General features: G+C 39.3%; 1 protein-coding gene across 1 annotated transcript; it reads right to left on the bottom strand.

Annotated features, from left to right (window-relative positions):
- Positions 1-8,247: 8,247 nt before the first annotated feature.
- Positions 8,248-19,095, bottom strand: mRpL53 (mitochondrial ribosomal protein L53). The gene is made up of 3 exons (XM_071690669.1): positions 18,877-19,095; positions 13,212-13,324; positions 8,248-10,728 (listed from the first exon to the last, which is right to left on the bottom strand). The coding sequence occupies exons 1-3, from the start codon at positions 19,026-19,028 to the stop codon at positions 10,574-10,576; spliced, it is 420 nt and encodes a 139-aa protein (XP_071546770.1). The 5' UTR covers positions 19,029-19,095; the 3' UTR covers positions 8,248-10,573.
- Between the last annotated feature and the right edge of the window lie 1,717 nt (positions 19,096-20,812).

The raw sequence follows: 20,812 nt of genomic DNA, 5'->3' as shown, positions 1-20,812 counted from the left end.
TTGATAGAGATGAGAGTATATGGTGTGGGAGGTAAGCTGCTAGAAGCAGTGAAGGATGCAAGTCATGTGTACAAGTAGGAAGAGAGGAGAGTGATTGGTTCAAGGTGGAGGTTGGTCTGCAGCAGGGGTGTGTGATAGCCCCATGGTTGTTTAATTTGTTTTTGGGTTGGGTGGTTGGGGAGATAAATGCAAGAGTTTTGGAGAGAGGGGTGAGTATGCAGTCTATTGGGGATAAGAGGGCATGGGAAATGAGTCAGTTGTTGTTCGCCGATGATACAGCACTGGTGGCTGATTCGAGTGAGAAACTGCAGAAGTGGGTGACTGAGTTTGAAAAAGTATGTCAAAGGAGAAAGTTGAGAGTAAATGTGAAAAAGAGCAAGATTTTTAGGTTCAGCAGAGTTGAAATCCTACATATATGCTTGCATAGTGCCATTGTACAAAGGCAAAGGGGATAAAAGTGAGTGCTCAAATTACAGAGGTATAAGTCTGTTGAGTATTCCTGGGAAATTATATGGGAGGGTATTGATTGAGAGGGTGAAGGCATGTACAGAGCATCAAATTGGGGAAGAGCAGTGTGGTTTCAGAAGTGGTAAAGGATGTGTGGATCAAGTGTTTGCTCTGAAGAATGTATGTGAGAAATACTTTGAAAAGCAAATGGATTTGTATGTAGCATTTATGGATCTGGAGAAGGCATATGATAGAGTTGATAGAGATGCTCTGTGGAAGGTATTAAGAATATATGGTGTGGGAGGCAAGTTGTTAGCAGTAAAAAGTTTTTATCGAGGATGTAAGGCATGGGTCCGAGTAGGAAGAGAGGAAAGTGATTGGTTCTCAGTGAATGTTGGTTTGCTGCAGGGGGGTGTGATGTCTCCATGGTTTTTTAATTTGTTTATGGATGGGGTTGTTAGGGAGGTGAATGCAAGAGTATTGGAAATAGGGGCAAGTATGCAGTCTGTTGTGGATGAGAGCTTGGGAAGCAAGTCAGTTGTTCGCTGATGATACAGCGCTGGTGGCTGATTCGGGTGAGAAACTGCAGAAGCTGGTGACTGAGTTTGGTAAAGTGTGTGAAAGAAGAAAGCTGAGAGTAAATGTGAATAAGAGCAAGGTTATTTGGTGCAGTAGGGTTGAGGGAGAAGTCAATTGGGAGGTAAGTTTGAATGGAGAAAAACTGGAGGAAGTGAAGTGTTTTAGATATCTGGGAGTGGATTTGGCAGCGGATGGAATCATGGAAGTGGAAGTGAGTCATAGGGTGGGGGATGGGGCGAAGGTTCTGGGAGCATTGAAGAATATGTGGAAGACGAGAAAATTATCCCGAAAAGCAAAAATGGGTATGTTTGAAGGAATAAATAGTGGTTCCAACAATGTTATATGGTTGGGAGGTGTGGACTATAGATAGGGTTGTGTGGAGGAGGGTGGATGTCTTGGAAATGAGATGTTTGAGGATGATATGTGGTGTGATGTGGTTTGATCGAGTAAGTAATGAAAGGGTAAGAGAGATGTGTGGTAAAAAGACTGTGGTTGAGAGAGCAGAAGAGATTGTATTGAAATGGTTTGGTCATATGAAGAGAATGAATGAGGAAAGATTGACAAAGAGGATATATGTGTCAGAGGTGGAGGGAACGAGAAGTGGGAGACCAAATTGGAGGTGGAAGGATGGAGTGAAAAAGATTTTGAGCGATCGGGGCCTGAACATGCAGGAGGGTGAAAGGCGTGCAAGGAATAGAGTGAATTGGAATGATGTGGTATACCAGGGCCAACATGCTGTCAATGGATTGGATTGAACCAGGGCATGTGAAGGGTCTGGGGTAAACCAGGGAAAGTTTTGTGGGGCCTGGATGTGGAAAGGGAGCTGTGGTTTCGGTGTATTACACGACAGCTAGAGACTGAGTGTGAATCAGTGTGGCCTTTGTTGTCTTTTCCTAGAGCTACCTTGCTTGCATGTGGGGGGAGAGGGATGTAATTTCATGTGTTGGGGTGGCGATGGGAATGAATGGGGGCAGTAAGTATGAATTATGTACATGTGTATATATGTATATGTCTGTGTATGTATATATATGTAGATGTTGAAAAGTATATGTATGTATATGTGCGTGTGTGGACGTGTATGTATTTGCATGTGTATGTGGGTGGGTTGGGCCATTCTTTCGTCTGTTTCCTTGCACTACCTCACTAACACGGGAGACAGCGACAAAGCCACCTCGCCACACATGGAATAACATCCCCCTCCCCCTCATGTGTGCGAGGTAGCACTAGGAAAAGACAACAAAGGCCCCATTCGTTCATACTCAGTCTCTAGTTATGTGTAATGCACCCAAACCACAGCTCCCTTTTTACATCCAGGCCCCACAAAACTTTCCATGGTTTACCCCAGACACTTCACATGCCCTGATTCAATCCATTGACAGCACGTCGACCCCGGTATACCACATCGATCCAATTCACTCTATTCCTTGCCCGCCTTTCACCCTCCTGCACGTTCAGGCCCCAATCACTCAAAATCTTTTTCACTCCATCTTTCCACCTCCAATTTGGTCTCCCACTTCTCCTCGTTCCCTCTACCTCCAACACATATATCCTCTTGGTCAATCTTTCCTCACTCATTCTCTCCATGTGCCCAGACCATTTCAGCACACCCTCTTCTGCTCTCTCAACCACACTCTTTTTATTACCACACATATCACTTACCCTTTCGTTACTTACTTGATCAAACCACCTCACAGCACATCTTGTCCTCAAACATTTCATTTCCAACACATCCTCTCTCCTCTGCATAACCCTATCTATAGCCCACACCTCGCAACCATATAACATTGTTAGAACCACTATTTCTTCAAACATACCCATTTTTGCTCCGAGATAAGGATCTCGCCTTCCACACATTCTTCAATGCTCCCAGAACCTTCGCTCCCTCCCCCACCCTGTGACTCACTTCCACTTCCATGTTTCCATCCGCTGCTAAGTCCACTACTAGATATCTAAAACACTTCACTTCCTCCAGTTTTTCTCCATTCAAACTTATATATTTACTTTAGAAACACAAACCAGGATCACCTACAGTAAGCCACCACTACATAGGCTAGTCATCTAAGTTAATATTTTATTAGCAAACTTATATATATACTTTAGAAACACTAACCAGGATGACCTATGGTAAGCCACCACTAAATAGGCTAGTCAACTAAGTTAATATTTTATTAGCACCTTTGCTGTGGTCAGAAAATAAGAATATTATCTGACCATATATGGCTCAGCTGCAGCTCTGATAAAAACTAAACTGTATTATAGGTATCAGCAGTGAAAGACTTAATTCAGTTATGCAGAAGACATTTTATTCCAGCAACAATAATATTGGAGATTTATCAAGAAAATCAAACCATGCCAGATCCAGATCACAATTTATGATCCTTGAAATTACAGTCTCCCACTCATTCCTTAGTAAGGACTTCCTATTTTGGTTAAATTCATTTGGTAAATTCATCATCCCTAAATGCACCAGAATTTATCTGGCCACTGGTCAGTTAATAATCAGTGGTGTTACAATTTCTAATCAAATGACTTCTTTCAGAGAGCTCAAAACAAATAAAAAAAAGGATACAGAAAATATGGAAAATAAAGCTAAGGTAACATTTCTCCATCACTAAATACCAAGTTCCAAACAGACTAGAAATACAATAACCAATTACATAACTATTGATATATGGCATTATGAAAAAATTACTGCTCTACAAAGATAAAAAAAAAAAAATCATTTCTGTAAAGAATACTGGTTAAGATTGGATTACTAAGCTCAAATTGAACCTGCATAAAAAAAATATTTCTTCAATTTCATGTCATATATAACCATAAAATTTTGAAAAGTAAAATAATACCAATGCTCTCCAATTCCATGAACATATTCCAAATTGGTGGTGGAAGGATGGAGTGAAAAAGATTTTGAGTGACTGGGGACTGAACATAGAGGAGGGTGAGAGGCATGCAAGGAATAGAGTGAATTGGAATGAGGTGGTAAGAAGGGTGGACGTGCTGTCAATGAACTGAACAAGGGTATGTGAAACATCTGGGGTAAACCATGGAAGGGTCTGTGGGGCATGGATGTAGATAGGGAACTGTGGTTTCAGTGAATTAAACGATAGCTCGAGACAGAGTGTGAACGAGTATGGCCTTTTTTTTTCTCTGTTCTGGCACCACCTAACTGATGCAGGGGGTGGCAATGCTGTTTCCTGTGGGGTGGGGTGGCACTGGGAATGGATGAAGGCAAGCAAATATGAGTATGTACATGTGTATATGTATTTATATGTACGCGTGTGTGTGCGTTTATGTATATATATGTGCATACGAGTGGAAGGGTCATTCTTCGTCTTTCCCTGGCACTACCTCGCTGATGCAGGAAACGGTGATCAAGTATAATAAATAAATCAATCAAATATTCCACAAAGTGTAGTGGGTGGGCTCTTACTTATATTCTTTAAAACCCAGCTGTTAAACTAAAGAAACAATATGTATGGAGCAAATTAACTTAATATCAGCATTCTGTCTTGCTGATTATCATGGCAATATTACTCTTTGGTATCTCAAAAATGGTATGTTGCCATCTGCAGTAAGAGGCAGTCATTTTGTAAAATATATGTGGGATACACATACATCATTTTAATTAAACATAAAACTGGCAACATATCCAGATAAAACTATGAAGTTTATAAACAGTGGTGTCTATCCCTCTAGCTCATGATACACTTTAATTATCCACTGCCATTTTACAAACCTTTACATATCAGGCTATCAGTTTACATGAAACTGGAAAAGTGGTCCATGGAACATTTGATTCACCTGTACTGCAGGAAAGAACACACTGTTTGAAAATATCAAAAATATACTGCATCAGACAAAGGTTGAATTTTCTTCAAGTTATTAACTATGTCCCAAGTTAAACTTTTTTCATGTATGAGGTATAATGCACACAAAATCTAAACTAAACATGGGTTTTAGGCCATTCAGTTCTGTATATGCTAGGAAATAACAGTATAAGGGTCAGGTCAAACACATCTTTAATCAACTAGGTTGCAACTTCCAACAGCAATGGACAAAGTACTGATCTCAGTGTGCATGTTCTACAAGTAACACAAAAACAAACCTAACAAATTTTCAGGATTTTTTTTAGAATACATTATATATCTCAAACCCTATTAAGGTCATAATTACAAGGACTGGCTATCAAGGCATGCTTTAATTCAAAATTTCTTTTAACTCCACCTCTCATCATTCCACAGGTTTCAGAGTAATGAACCTAGATGCAATTACTGTTACAATGACTGTCGCTGCTGTAAAGCAAGCAACAAATATATACCATGTATCTTCATCAAAAACGTCAGTGAAAGCTGGCACACTGTCATAAACCTTATTGACAATACTAAGGGTTGCTTCATATTTACGCTGAGCCTGAGTTGACATTTTTGCTTGAAACCTTAAGCGTTATATAAAACAAATTTATTATCTGCTGATTTCTTGTATTTCACAATATTTACTTCTTTAACCTAATGATTCTTGGTATCTAACTATAAACTATATGGCAAAGACACTTCAAACTTATAAAAATATATACAGTAAAGTATGAAGTAGGTAATCTACTTAGTCCTTTATTTTTTCTTTTGTAATTTTGTTATTTTTCCTTTTAATACACTTGGCGTTTTATCTTCAATTTTGGCTTGGCTGCTTATGAGCTGATTAAATTTCTGAAGAATTTCTAGGGACTGAAGATTCTTTGTCTTGAATAACACAGTTTTACCATCAACTGAAAGAAAATCCATTTCACTAAACAAAAATGCCAAAGATCAAATATACATTAATAGCAAAGAAAATCATGTTTAGATAATTCTCATTTTTGATTGTAAGTAACTTCAAAATTGCAAGAACAAAGCAAATGTTACACATGTTATGAAACTCATACATAATCCTTTTAGCACTCAAATTACTGACTGTTTCACCTCGCATACTATATGCCATGTACATTCATGATATTAAGAAGTATCAGCAGCATTTTAATGCCAATTTAAAAATGCTTAACCTGTGGTCCATACATTTTATGCCTCCAAAAGAGGCAGACAGTATGAATTATGGACATGTGTATATATGTATATGTCTGTGTGTGAAATATATATGTGTACATTGAGATGTATAGGTATGTATATTTGTGTGTGTGGACGTATATGTATATACATGTGTATGTGGGTGGGTTGGGCCATTCTTTCGTCTGTTTCCTTGCACTACCTCGCAAACGCAGGAGACAGCAACAAAGCAAAATAAAATAAAAATAATATATATATATATATCTTTCTTTTCTTTTCTTTCATACTATTCGCCATTTCCCGCGTCAGCGAGGTAGCGTTAAGAACAGAGGACTGGGCCTCTCAGGAAACATCCTCATCCAGCCCCCTTCTCTGTTCCTTCCTTTGGAAAAAAAAAAAAAAAAGAGAGGGGAGGATTTCCAGCCCACCGCTCCCTTCCCTTTTAGTCGCCTTCTACGACACACAGGGAATACGTGGGAAGTATTCTTTCTCCCCTATCCCCAGGAATATATATATATATATATATATATATATATATATATATATATATATATATATATATATATATCCCTGGGGATAGGGGAGAAAGAATACTTCCCACGTATTCCCTGCGTGTCATAGAAGGCGACAAAAAGGGGAGGGAGCGGGGGGCTGGAAATCCTCCCCTCTCGTTTTTTTTTTTGACTTTCCAAAAGAAGGAACAGAGAACGAGGCCAGGTGAGGATATTCCCTCAGAGGCCCAGTCCTCTGTTCTTAACGCTACCTTGCTAACGCGGGAAATGGCGAATAGTATGAAAGAAAAGAAAAGAATATATATATATATTTTGCTTTGTCGCTGTCTCCCGTGTTTTCGAGGTAGCGCAAGGAAACAGATGAAAGAAATGGCCCAACCCACCCCCATACACATGTATATACATACACGTCCACACACGCAAATATACATACCTACACAGCTTTCCATGGTTTACCCCAGACGCTTCACATGCCCTGATTCAATCCACTGACAGCACGTCAACCCTGGTAAAACCACATCAATCCAATTGGATATATATATATATATATATAATATATATATATATATATATATATATATATATATATATATATATAACGCTGTCTCCCGCATTTGCGAGGTAGCGCAAGGAAACAGACGAAAGAAATGGCCCAACCCACCCCCATACACATGTATATACATACGTCCACACACGCAAATATACATACCTACACAGCTTTCCATGGTTTACCCCAGACGCTTCACATGCCTTGATTCAATCCACTGACAGCACGTCAACCCCGGTATACCACATCGCTCCAATTCACTTTATTCCTTGCCCTCCTTTCACCCTCCTGCATGTTCAGGCCCCGATCACACAAAATCTTTTTCACTCCATCTTTCCACCTCCAATTTGGTCTCCCACTTCTCCTCGTTCCCTCTACCTCCAACACATATATCCTCTTGGTCAATCTTTCCTCACTCATTCTCTCCATGTGCCCAGACCATTTCAGCACACCCTCTTCTGCTCTCTCAACCACACTCTTTTTATTACCACACATATCACTTACCCTTTCGTTACTTACTTGATCAAACCACCTCACAGCACATCTTGTCCTCAAACATTTCATTTCCAACACATCCTCTCTCCTCTGCATAACCCTATCTATAGCCCACACCTCGCAACCATATAACATTGTTAGAACCACTATTTCTTCAAACATACCCATTTTTGCTCCGAGATAAGGATCTCGCCTTCCACACATTCTTCAATGCTCCCAGAACCTTCGCTCCCTCCCCCACCCTGTGACTCACTTCCACTTCCATGTTTCCATCCGCTGCTAAGTCCACTACTAGATATCTAAAACACTTCACTTCCTCCAGTTTTTCTCCATTCAAACTTATATATTTACTTTAGAAACACAAACCAGGATCACCTACAGTAAGCCACCACTACATAGGCTAGTCATCTAAGTTAATATTTTATTAGCAAACTTATATATATACTTTAGAAACACTAACCAGGATGACCTATGGTAAGCCACCACTAAATAGGCTAGTCAACTAAGTTAATATTTTATTAGCACCTTTGCTGTGGTCAGAAAATAAGAATATTATCTGACCATATATGGCTCAGCTGCAGCTCTGATAAAAACTAAACTGTATTATAGGTATCAGCAGTGAAAGACTTAATTCAGTTATGCAGAAGACATTTTATTCCAGCAACAATAATATTGGAGATTTATCAAGAAAATCAAACCATGCCAGATCCAGATCACAATTTATGATCCTTGAAATTACAGTCTCCCACTCATTCCTTAGTAAGGACTTCCTATTTTGGTTAAATTCATTTGGTAAATTCATCATCCCTAAATGCACCAGAATTTATCTGGCCACTGGTCAGTTAATAATCAGTGGTGTTACAATTTCTAATCAAATGACTTCTTTCAGAGAGCTCAAAACAAATAAAAAAAAGGATACAGAAAATATGGAAAATAAAGCTAAGGTAACATTTCTCCATCACTAAATACCAAGTTCCAAACAGACTAGAAATACAATAACCAATTACATAACTATTGATATATGGCATTATGAAAAAATTACTGCTCTACAAAGATAAAAAAAAAAAAATCATTTCTGTAAAGAATACTGGTTAAGATTGGATTACTAAGCTCAAATTGAACCTGCATAAAAAAAATATTTCTTCAATTTCATGTCATATATAACCATAAAATTTTGAAAAGTAAAATAATACCAATGCTCTCCAATTCCATGAACATATTCCAAATTGGTGGTGGAAGGATGGAGTGAAAAAGATTTTGAGTGACTGGGGACTGAACATAGAGGAGGGTGAGAGGCATGCAAGGAATAGAGTGAATTGGAATGAGGTGGTAAGAAGGGTGGACGTGCTGTCAATGAACTGAACAAGGGTATGTGAAACATCTGGGGTAAACCATGGAAGGGTCTGTGGGGCATGGATGTAGATAGGGAACTGTGGTTTCAGTGAATTAAACGATAGCTCGAGACAGAGTGTGAACGAGTATGGCCTTTTTTTTTCTCTGTTCTGGCACCACCTAACTGATGCAGGGGGTGGCAATGCTGTTTCCTGTGGGGTGGGGTGGCACTGGGAATGGATGAAGGCAAGCAAATATGAGTATGTACATGTGTATATGTATTTATATGTACGCGTGTGTGTGCGTTTATGTATATATATGTGCATACGAGTGGAAGGGTCATTCTTCGTCTTTCCCTGGCACTACCTCGCTGATGCAGGAAACGGTGATCAAGTATAATAAATAAATAAATCAAATATTCCACAAAGTGTAGTGGGTGGGCTCTTACTTATATTCTTTAAAACCCAGCTGTTAAACTAAAGAAACAATATGTATGGAGCAAATTAACTTAATATCAGCATTCTGTCTTGCTGATTATCATGGCAATATTACTCTTTGGTATCTCAAAAATGGTATGTTGCCATCTGCAGTAAGAGGCAGTCATTTTGTAAAATATATGTGGGATACACATACATCATTTTAATTAAACATAAAACTGGCAACATATCCAGATAAAACTATGAAGTTTATAAACAGTGGTGTCTATCCCTCTAGCTCATGATACACTTTAATTATCCACTGCCATTTTACAAACCTTTACATATCAGGCTATCAGTTTACATGAAACTGGAAAAGTGGTCCATGGAACATTTGATTCACCTGTACTGCAGGAAAGAACACACTGTTTGAAAATATCAAAAATATACTGCATCAGACAAAGGTTGAATTTTCTTCAAGTTATTAACTATGTCCCAAGTTAAACTTTTTTCATGTATGAGGTATAATGCACACAAAATCTAAACTAAACATGGGTTTTAGGCCATTCAGTTCTGTATATGCTAGGAAATAACAGTATAAGGGTCAGGTCAAACACATCTTTAATCAACTAGGTTGCAACTTCCAACAGCAATGGACAAAGTACTGATCTCAGTGTGCATGTTCTACAAGTAACACAAAAACAAACCTAACAAATTTTCAGGATTTTTTTTAGAATACATTATATATCTCAAACCCTATTAAGGTCATAATTACAAGGACTGGCTATCAAGGCATGCTTTAATTCAAAATTTCTTTTAACTCCACCTCTCATCATTCCACAGGTTTCAGAGTAATGAACCTAGATGCAATTACTGTTACAATGACTGTCGCTGCTGTAAAGCAAGCAACAAATATATACCATGTATCTTCATCAAAAACGTCAGTGAAAGCTGGCACACTGTCATAAACCTTATTGACAATACTAAGGGTTGCTTCATATTTACGCTGAGCCTGAGTTGACATTTTTGCTTGAAACCTTAAGCGTTATATAAAACAAATTTATTATCTGCTGATTTCTTGTATTTCACAATATTTACTTCTTTAACCTAATGATTCTTGGTATCTAACTATAAACTATATGGCAAAGACACTTCAAACTTATAAAAATATATACAGTAAAGTATGAAGTAGGTAATCTACTTAGTCCTTTATTTTTTCTTTTGTAATTTTGTTATTTTTCCTTTTAATACACTTGGCGTTTTATCTTCAATTTTGGCTTGGCTGCTTATGAGCTGATTAAATTTCTGAAGAATTTCTAGGGACTGAAGATTCTTTGTCTTGAATAACACAGTTTTACCATCAACTGAAAGAAAATCCATTTCACTAAACAAAAATGCCAAAGATCAAATATACATTAATAGCAAAGAAAATCATGTTTAGATAATTCTCATTTTTGATTGTAAGTAACTTCAAAATTGCAAGAACAAAGCAAATGTTACACATGTTATGAAACTCATACATAATCCTTTTAGCACTCAAATTACTGACTGTTTCACCTCGCATACTATATGCCATGTACATTCATGATATTAAGAAGTATCAGCAGCATTTTAATGCCAATTTAAAAATGCTTAACCTGTGGTCCATACATTTTATGCCTCCAAAAGAGGCAGACAGTATGAATTATGGACATGTGTATATATGTATATGTCTGTGTGTGAAATATATATGTGTACATTGAGATGTATAGGTATGTATATTTGTGTGTGTGGACGTATATGTATATACATGTGTATGTGGGTGGGTTGGGCCATTCTTTCGTCTGTTTCCTTGCACTACCTCGCAAACGCAGGAGACAGCAACAAAGCAAAATAAAATAAAAATAATATATATATATATATCTTTCTTTTCTTTTCTTTCATACTATTCGCCATTTCCCGCGTCAGCGAGGTAGCGTTAAGAACAGAGGACTGGGCCTCTCAGGAAACATCCTCATCCAGCCCCCTTCTCTGTTCCTTCCTTTGGAAAAAAAAAAAAAAAAGAGAGGGGAGGATTTCCAGCCCACCGCTCCCTTCCCTTTTAGTCGCCTTCTACGACACACAGGGAATACGTGGGAAGTATTCTTTCTCCCCTATCCCCAGGAATATATATATATATATATATATATATATATATATATATATATATATATATATATATATCCCTGGGGATAGGGGAGAAAGAATACTTCCCACGTATTCCCTGCGTGTCATAGAAGGCGACAAAAAGGGGAGGGAGCGGGGGGCTGGAAATCCTCCCCTCTCGTTTTTTTTTTTTGACTTTCCAAAAGAAGGAACAGAGAACGAGGCCAGGTGAGGATATTCCCTCAGAGGCCCAGTCCTCTGTTCTTAACGCTACCTTGCTAACGCGGGAAATGGCGAATAGTATGAAAGAAAAGAAAAGAATATATATATATATTTTGCTTTGTCGCTGTCTCCCGTGTTTTCGAGGTAGCGCAAGGAAACAGATGAAAGAAATGGCCCAACCCACCCCCATACACATGTATATACATACACGTCCACACACGCAAATATACATACCTACACAGCTTTCCATGGTTTACCCCAGACGCTTCACATGCCCTGATTCAATCCACTGACAGCACGTCAACCCTGGTACACCACATCAATCCAATTGGATATATATATATATATATATATATATATATATATATATATATATATATATATATATATATATACGCTGTCTCCCGCATTTGCGAGGTAGCGCAAGGAAACAGACGAAAGAAATGGCCCAACCCACCCCCATACACATGTATATACATACGTCCACACACGCAAATATACATACCTACACAGCTTTCCATGGTTTACCCCAGACGCTTCACATGCCTTGATTCAATCCACTGACAGCACGTCAACCCCGGTATACCACATCGCTCCAATTCACTTTATTCCTTGCCCTCCTTTCACCCTCCTGCATGTTCAGGCCCCGATCACACAAAATCTTTTTCACTCCATCTTTCCACCTCCAATTTGGTCTCCCTCTTGTCCTCGTTCCCTCCACCTCCGACACATATATCCTCTTGGTCAATCTTTCCTCACTCATTCTCTCCATGTGACCAAACCATTTCAAAACACCCTCTTCTGCTCTCTCAACCACGCTCTTTTTATTTCCACACATCTCTCTTACCCTTACGTTACTTACTCGATCAAACCACCTCACACCACACATTGTCCTCAAACATCTCATTTCCATGTCTCCATGTCTCTGATGCCCATTCCCTTCAGGTACTCCTGAGGAGGGAAGTGGCTGTGACAAAGAAGTCTTTATAGCTGGTGTGCTCTAGTGCTGCTTCATAGGCTTTGGTGCCTCACCCTTAACAGGCCACTGGAAAAGGGCAACTCTAGCTCAGTGATTTTAGAGCTCCTATCGACTTTACTACGTCTAAACTTTATTTGAACCTGGCAATGAAACACAAAGCTTAAACTGATAATGCATGTGTCCTAGAAAAAACTATATCAACAACTACCACCAGCAGTCTCCTCTATGATTCATTTTCTGTTTCATTCATCATCTTCAGTGATATATAGAGACATTACCACCAGAATGCTAAAGAATTCTCTAACCTATGATAGCCATAAAAAAAAGTACAAATGCTTGCTAAAAGACAATATGTGAGTAACAATAAAAACAATTATGAAAGATCTATATATGTTCAACAGTTTTGAGAATCATAAAGCAAGATGAGTTGGCATTAACTCATCTAGTAGGTTTCAGTGATTAAAAAACACAGTTAATCTGATGAAATTCTTCACATTCCAACTGTCACAAAATTTAACCTACCAAGTTTGACTTCAATATTAGGTTCAGCTCTAGTTGACACTACATTAACCTTCACTGAGCACTTTGGATTGGTATCACGAACTCTTTCTTGGTGAAAATAATTCAGGGTGTTCCTGTGAAATAAAGAATGAAAAATTTACATTTGTAGATTTACATATGCATGAACAAAATCTAATTTTAGAAATTCTATATTTCACTTTTCCATTCTGGTATGATTAAATCATCATGATAGTACCGGGAGAGATTGAGTGCAGAATGGAAAAAGGCGAGAGCAAATGACATAGGGGAAGTGAGGGAGGAATGGGATGTATTTAGGAAAGCAGTGATGGCTTGCACAAAAGATGCCTGTGGCATGAGTAAGGTGGGAAGTGGGCAGATTAGAAAGGGTAGCGAGTGGTGGGATGAAGAAGTAAGATTGTTAGTGAAAGAGAAGAGAGAGGCACTTGGACAATTTTTGCAGGGAAGTAGTGTGAATGACTGGGAGATGTATAAAAGAAAGAAGCAGGAGGTCAAGAAAAAGGTGCAAGAGGTGAAAAAAGGGCAAATGAGACGGGTGAGAGAGTATCATTAAATTTTAGGGAGAATAAAAAGATATTTTGGAAGAAGGTAAATAAAGTGCGTAAGACAAAAGAACAAATGGGAACATCGGTGAATGGGGCTAATGGGGAGGTAATCACAAGTAGTGGTGAAGATGGTGCGAGTATTTTGAAGGTTTGTTGAATGTGTTTTATGATAGAGTGGCAGATATAGGGTGTTTTGGTCGAGGTGGTGTGGGTCAGGGAGAATGGTTTGGTAAACAGAGAAGAGATAGTGAAAACTTGGCAGATGAAAGCCGGCAAGGCAGCGGGTTTGGATGGTATTGCAGTGGAAAATATTAAAAAAGGGGGTGACTGTGTTGTTGACTGGTTGGTAAGGATATTCAATGTATGTACGGTTCATGGTGAGGTGCCTGAGGATTGGCAGAATGCTTGCATAGTACCACTGTACAAAGGCAAAGGGGATAAAGGTGAGTGCCCAAATTACAGAGGTATAAGTTTGTTGGGTATTCCTGGGAAATTATATGGGAGAGCATTGATTTGAAAGGGTGAAGGCATGTACAGAGCATCAGATTGGGGAAGAGCAGTGTGGTTTCAGAGGTGGTAGAGGATGTGTGTATTAGGTGTTTGCTTTGAACAATGTATGTGAGAAATATTTAGAAAAACATGATTTTGTATGTAGCATTTATGGATCTAGAGAAAGCATATGATAGAGTTGATAGAGATGCTCTGTGGAAGGTATTAAGAGTATATGGCATGGGAGGCAAGTTGCTAGAAGCAGAGAAGTTTTTATCAAGGATGTAAGGTACATGTATGAGTAGGAAGAGAGGAAAGTGATTGGTTTCAGTGAATGTCGGTTTGCGGCAGGGGTGCGTGATGTCTCCATGATTGTTTAATTTGTTTATGGATAGGGCTCTTAGGGAGGTGAATGCAAGTTTTGGAGAGAGGGGCAAGTATGCAGTCTGATGTGGATGAAAGGGCTAGAGAAGTGAGACAGCTGTTGTTCGCTGATGATACAGAGCTGGTGGCTGATTCGGGAGAAACTGCAGAAGGTGGTGACAGTTTGGTAAAGTGTGTGAAAGAAGAAAGCTGAGAGTGAATGTGAATAAGAGCAAGGCTATTAGGTACAGTTGGATTGAAGGACAAGTCAATTTGGAGGCAAGTTTGAATGGAGAAATACTGGAGGAAGTGAAGTGTTTTAGATATCTGGGAGTGAATTTGTCAGCAAATGGAACCATGAAAGCAGGGGCGAGTCATAAGGTGGGGGGAGGGGATGAATTTTCTGGGAGCATTGAAGAAAGTGTGGAAGGCGAGAACATTATCTTGGAAAGCAAAAATGGGTATGTCTGAAGGAAAAGTGGTTCCAACAATGTTATATCGTTGCTAGGCATGGGCTATAGATAGAGTTGTGCAGAGGAAGGTGGATGTGCTGGAAATGAGATGTTTGAGGACAATATGTGGTGTGAGGTGGTTTGATCGAGTAAGTAATGAAAGGGTAAGAGAGATGTGTGGTAATAAAAAGAGTGTGGTTGAGAGAGCAGAAGAGGGTGTTTTCAAATGGTTTGGTCACATGGAGAGAATGAGTGAGGGAAGACTGATAAAGAGGATATATGTGTCAGAGGTAGAGGGAACGAGAAGTGGGAGACCAAATTGGAGGTGGAAAGATGGAGTGAAAAAGATTTTGACTGATTGGGGCCTGAACATGCAGGAGGGTGAAGGCGTGCAAGGAACAGAGTGAATTGGAACAATGTGGTATACTGGGGTCGACGTGCAGTCGATGGATTGAACCAGGGCATATGAAGCATCTGGGTAAACCATGGAAAGTTTTGTGGGACCTAGATGTGGAAAGGGAGCTGTGGTTTCGGTGCATTATACATGACAGCTAGAGACCGAGTGTGAATGAATGTAGCCTTTGTTGTCTTTTCTTAGCGATACCTTGCGGGGGGAGGGAGTTGTCATTTGATGTGTGGCGGGGTGGCGACGGAAATGAATAAGGGCAGACAGTATGAATTATGTACATGTTTATAAATGTACATGGCTGTGTGTATACATATTTATACGTTGAGATGTATAGGTATGTATATGTGCTATGTGTGGACGTGTATGTATATACATGTGCATGTGGGTAGGTTGGGCCATTCTTTCGTCTGTTTCCTTGCGCTACCTCGCTAACGCGGGAGACAGCGACAAAGTGTAATGAATGAATGAATAAATAAATATATAAATATATCTGGGGATAGGGGAGAAAGAATACTTCCAACGTATTCCCTGCGTGTCGTAGAAGGCGACTAAAAGGGGAGGGAGCGGGGGGCTAGAAATCCTCCCCTCTCGTTTTTTTTTAATTTTCCAAAAGAAGGAACAGAGAACGAGGCCAGGTGAGGATATTCCCTCAGAGGCCCAGTCCTCTGTTCTTAATGCTACCTTGCTAACGCGGGAAATGGCGAATCGTATGAAAGAAAGAAATATATCTGTGTGTGTGTGTGTGTGTGTGTGTGTGTGTGAGTGGTTGGATCATTCTTCGTCTGTTTCCTTGTGCTACCTCACTAACGCTGGAAACAGAGGTTAAGAATAATATATATAATAAACCTATTATTTATTTATCATACATAATTGGTTTCCCGCATCATTGAGGCAGTGCCAGGAAACAAACGAAGAATGGCCCATCCACTTATATACACAAATATATACATAAATGCCCATATACATACATATGCATAATAACATATACATACAAATACAAGGACATATACATATATACACATGCACTCATTCATACTTACTCACCCTCATCAACTTCTGTAGCTACCCCACATGTTATATCACTAACCGTTCCTGCCACTTCAGTAAGGTAGCACCAGGAAAAGACAAAAAAGGCCACATTCGATCACAGTCACTAGGTGCCATGTGTAACGCACTAAAACCACAGCTCCTTATCTACATCCAAACCCCACAGACCTTTCCATGGTTCAGTCTATCGACAGACGGAGGAGAAGGAATCCCCCCCCCCCGTGTCATATAAGGTGACTAAAGTGGGTGGGAGCAGGAGGCTGGAAACCCCCCCCCTCCTTGTATTTAAACTTCTAAAAAGTGAAACATAAATATATGAACATTATATTACTCTGCTGTAGGAAATTACATGGCCACTATTTAAGTTGACTTAATATCCACCATCATTTTGGCAGTACTTAGTCAAGGGTGTGACAGGTATATTTAGACTAACATACTAAAAATCAATATAAACATGACAGCTAGATTGTAGTTTTCAAGTAACCCTACATTTTCCCATACATAATACTACTGTCTTTCCTAATACTAAAAACAATGCTCCAAATCATAATCTCTAACTTACTGAACAAGATCACGCAAAGATAATTGCAATAATGTTTACAACAGTGTATGTGCATTTTCTAGATTCATGATATGTTTCATTGCAACACCTGTGACTCCAGTGAAGTAATCCTAAATGGTGTTGTGACAGGTATTCAACAAGATCACCCATTAAAATACTCTCAAGCAAATTTACTATGATTTCAGGTAGTGGACTGTGTAAATCATATCATCCAGGCACATTTCTCCAAATCTTTTTTCCTTTAGTATCCCTATAATCATGTCACATTTTGGTGTTTAGGGGTGACCATATCTTTCAACTACAAGGGAAGATGAAGCTGCTTAAATCAATTCCATTCGTAGTTATCTTCAATAGCTTTATATTGCTTTTTAGCTTCAATATTCAGTGATTTTGTTCAGCATTGCTAGCACTGTTTATAAAATACACAAACTTTCAGAGCATGATTTCCAGCACTATAATTCACTGAATGACATTCAACAAGGCAATAAGCATTAGGTACACCACGAAAAAAGTGGGTAAGTGAAAAATAAAATCCTTAACTAGTCATAGAAATATATGAACATTATATCATTCTGCTGCAGGAGATTACATGGCCATCCTTTATGTCGATTTTTAATATCCACCATCATTCTGGCAGTACTTAGTCAAGTGTGACTGGTATATTTAGACTAACATACTGAAAATAAAAATAAACATAACTTGGTGGCGGTTTTCATGAGCTATGTTGATTTTTCATAACTATATTACTTATTTTTCAATTACTAAACCCCCACATTTTTCGCTATGTACTACTACTGCCTTAGCTAATACTTAATATAATGCTCCAAATCATAATCTGCAACTTCGCTGAACAAAATCAAAGATAATTGCAACAATATTTTCGAGAGCGCACGCGCGTTTTCTCGAGTGATGATATCTGTTCCATTACTGTGGAACCGTTCATACCACTGTAGATACCTTACGCAGACGGTGGGTTAATCAATTTTCACAACTATACCTTAACTTTTGGTAACTAATGCTAAGAGTATGATTATGAGGAAGGATTCTTTGGTTCGAGAGGTAAACAGTGAGTTTAGATGGCTACTGATACATCAGAATATGGCCCTTTACGTGCACTAATCGCCTTATGTAGTTAGGCGACCCTTATATCTTTACAGGTGTCTGAACCCGCCCAACCATCAACAGAACCTAAGAAATCCTACAGTAGTGACTGAATTATTCCCAATGAATTGTTTCCCCTGTGTTTTATTTTCACTCCACATTGTTCTCAATCTACTCCTATTCTCTTGCCACAATTAGGAAAAAAAAAAATCATCCTGATTATGCTGCGGTACTCTTCTGTTCTATTAATACTACTCCACTTCCACTTCTATTACAAAACTACCAGTGCATTCATCACATTCCTGTAGTAGCAAGGTTGGCGCCTTATAATGGTACTTTACCTACGGTATAAATCAACGACCATCATCCAATATAATATGATCATAAGACCCACAACTTACGAAAATACCACAAGAATGCGAAAGAAATCCCCCGACCCGAGGTAGAGATGCATAACTATAGTTCTAGCAATGAAAATTACTATTCCAAGTGTTGTGGGTGATAAACCACATATATCGTAACACATGGCTTCCCTGCCTGTCCTGAGCAGCGAATACCCTGACCATCTCGAGTGACACAGGACTCGTCTGACATATCTAGTGCACCACAGGGTGTTGTTATCGTCGAGAGGGGGCCTCCTCTCCTACTGTCTATCTCCTAACATTTCCTCCTTCCTTACCTCACAACGACAGCATTTTCACTAAACGGGTCGAAAGTAAACACGATCTTCTTGACGGGCTGAAGATTTAACAGCTTGACCTGTTTCCCGAGCGCGGCGAAGACTCCGCCGCTTCTGGTGAAGGTGCCAACCCTGGTATAAGGTAATGCCATATTGGATTCCTCGTCTCGTCGGTGTCGTCCTCATGCGAGACGAACGATGATGGTCTCGGATTTACCTTCATGCGGGCCCACTTCAACAATAAATCTTTAACGTACTTTTCCCTAATTTGAATATAAGGTAACTTTTAGTTATCTACGGCCATTTCAATAATGTATAAGCCCTTCAGAAATTATGTATGGCTAAACAAATACAAAAATCACGTTTAACACTTCCTGGATGTTTTTAAGTTAGCTGGTTAAAGCAATGGCTCCTAGTTTATCCTAACCCGTATATCGTTAGAGACATGACACCTCACTATAAAAGTGATGATCTACCCATCATGTAACATGATGGGGCTCTTCGAGAATGAGTTTTACCCATTTTCTTAACTTTGATTTCAGGAATCAATCAAATTCGAGTACTTTTCAACGTTTTCTGCAGCACATAATTTCAGCGCACAAAAATATTACTATATTTATATACTATATAAATATGTAAACATAAGCAGAAACACTATTTGTGGAACTAAGGGTCATTCAAAAACCACGATGGGGTGGATGGCAAAATATGAACTTCGACAGACGACAATTAAGATCATGTGGCTCAGTTTGGTTGTACGTATTTGAACTGATTAGAAGCAAAGAGTGTTGCACTGGACATACGAAGAAAATACATAAAGGTAAATCTGAGACCATCTCCGTGCGTTTTGTTGTGGATATTTTTTTCTCTCAGACTGGACACTGAAAATAGAGGAGATATGGGCGACAGGAGGAGCGGGGAGATGGGTGACTAGAGGGTTTTAGGATTCGTATCGATGATGTTGGCACACACACACACACACACACACACACACACATATATATATATATATATATATATATATATATATATATATATATATATATATATATATATATATATATATTCCGCCGTCTCCCGCGTTTGCGAGGTAGCGCAAGGAAACAGACGAAAGAAATGGCCCAACCCACCCCCATACACATGTATATACATACGTCCACACACTCAAATATACATACCTACACAGCTTTCCATGGTTTACCCCAAACGCTTCACATGCCCTGATTCAACCCACTGACAACACGCCAACCCCGGTATACCACACCGATCCAATTCACTCTATTCCTTGCCCTCCTTTCACCCTCCTGCATGTTCAGGCCCCGATCACACAAAATCTTTTTCACTCCATCTTTCCACCTCCAATTTGGTCTCCCACTTCTCCTCGTTCCCTCCACCTCCGACACATATATCCTCTTCGTCAATCTTTCCTCACTCATTCTCTCCATGTGCCCAAACCATTTCAAAACACCCTCTTCTGCTCTCTCAACCACGCTCTTTTCATTTCCACACATCTCTCTTACCCTTACGTTACTTACTCGATCAAACCACCTCACACCACACATTGTCCTCAAACACCTCATTTCCAGCACATCCATCCTCCTGCGCACAACTCTATCCATAGCCCACGCCTCGCAACCATACAACATTGTTGGAACCACTATTCCTTCAAACATACCCATTTTTGCTTTCCGAGATAATGTTCTCGACTTCCACACACTCTTCAAGGCCCCCAGAATTTTCGCCCCCTCCCCCACCCTATGATCCACTTCCGCTTCCATGGTTCCATCCGCTGACAGATCCACTCCCAGATATCTAAAACACTTCACTTCCTCCAGTTTTTCTCCATTCAAACTCACCTCCCAATTGACTTGACCCTCAACCCTACTGTACCTAATAACCTTGCTCTTATTCACATTAACTCTTAACTTTCTTCTTT

This window comes from Panulirus ornatus, chromosome 48 (assembly GCF_036320965.1).
Source record: "Panulirus ornatus isolate Po-2019 chromosome 48, ASM3632096v1, whole genome shotgun sequence".
Classification (NCBI taxonomy): Eukaryota; Metazoa; Arthropoda; class Malacostraca; order Decapoda; family Palinuridae; genus Panulirus; species Panulirus ornatus.
Note: the sequence above shows the minus strand (reverse complement) of the source record. Positions and strands in the feature narration are given on the sequence as shown.

What these genes read in the sequence shown, in the direction of transcription:
- mRpL53 (XM_071690669.1), bottom strand. Translation starts at nt 19,028, where the DNA reads ATGGCATTACCTTATACCAGGGTTGGCACCTTCACCAGAAGCGGCGGA. An exon ending in GAAAATGCTGTCGTTGTGAG is followed by an intron (nt 13,325 to 18,876) that starts GTAAGGAAGGAG and finishes TTTATTTCACAG; the next exon opens with GAACACCCTGAATTATTTTC. An exon ending in TAATATTGAAGTCAAACTTG is followed by an intron (nt 10,729 to 13,211) that starts GTAGGTTAAATT and finishes ATTTTCTTTCAG; the next exon opens with TTGATGGTAAAACTGTGTTA.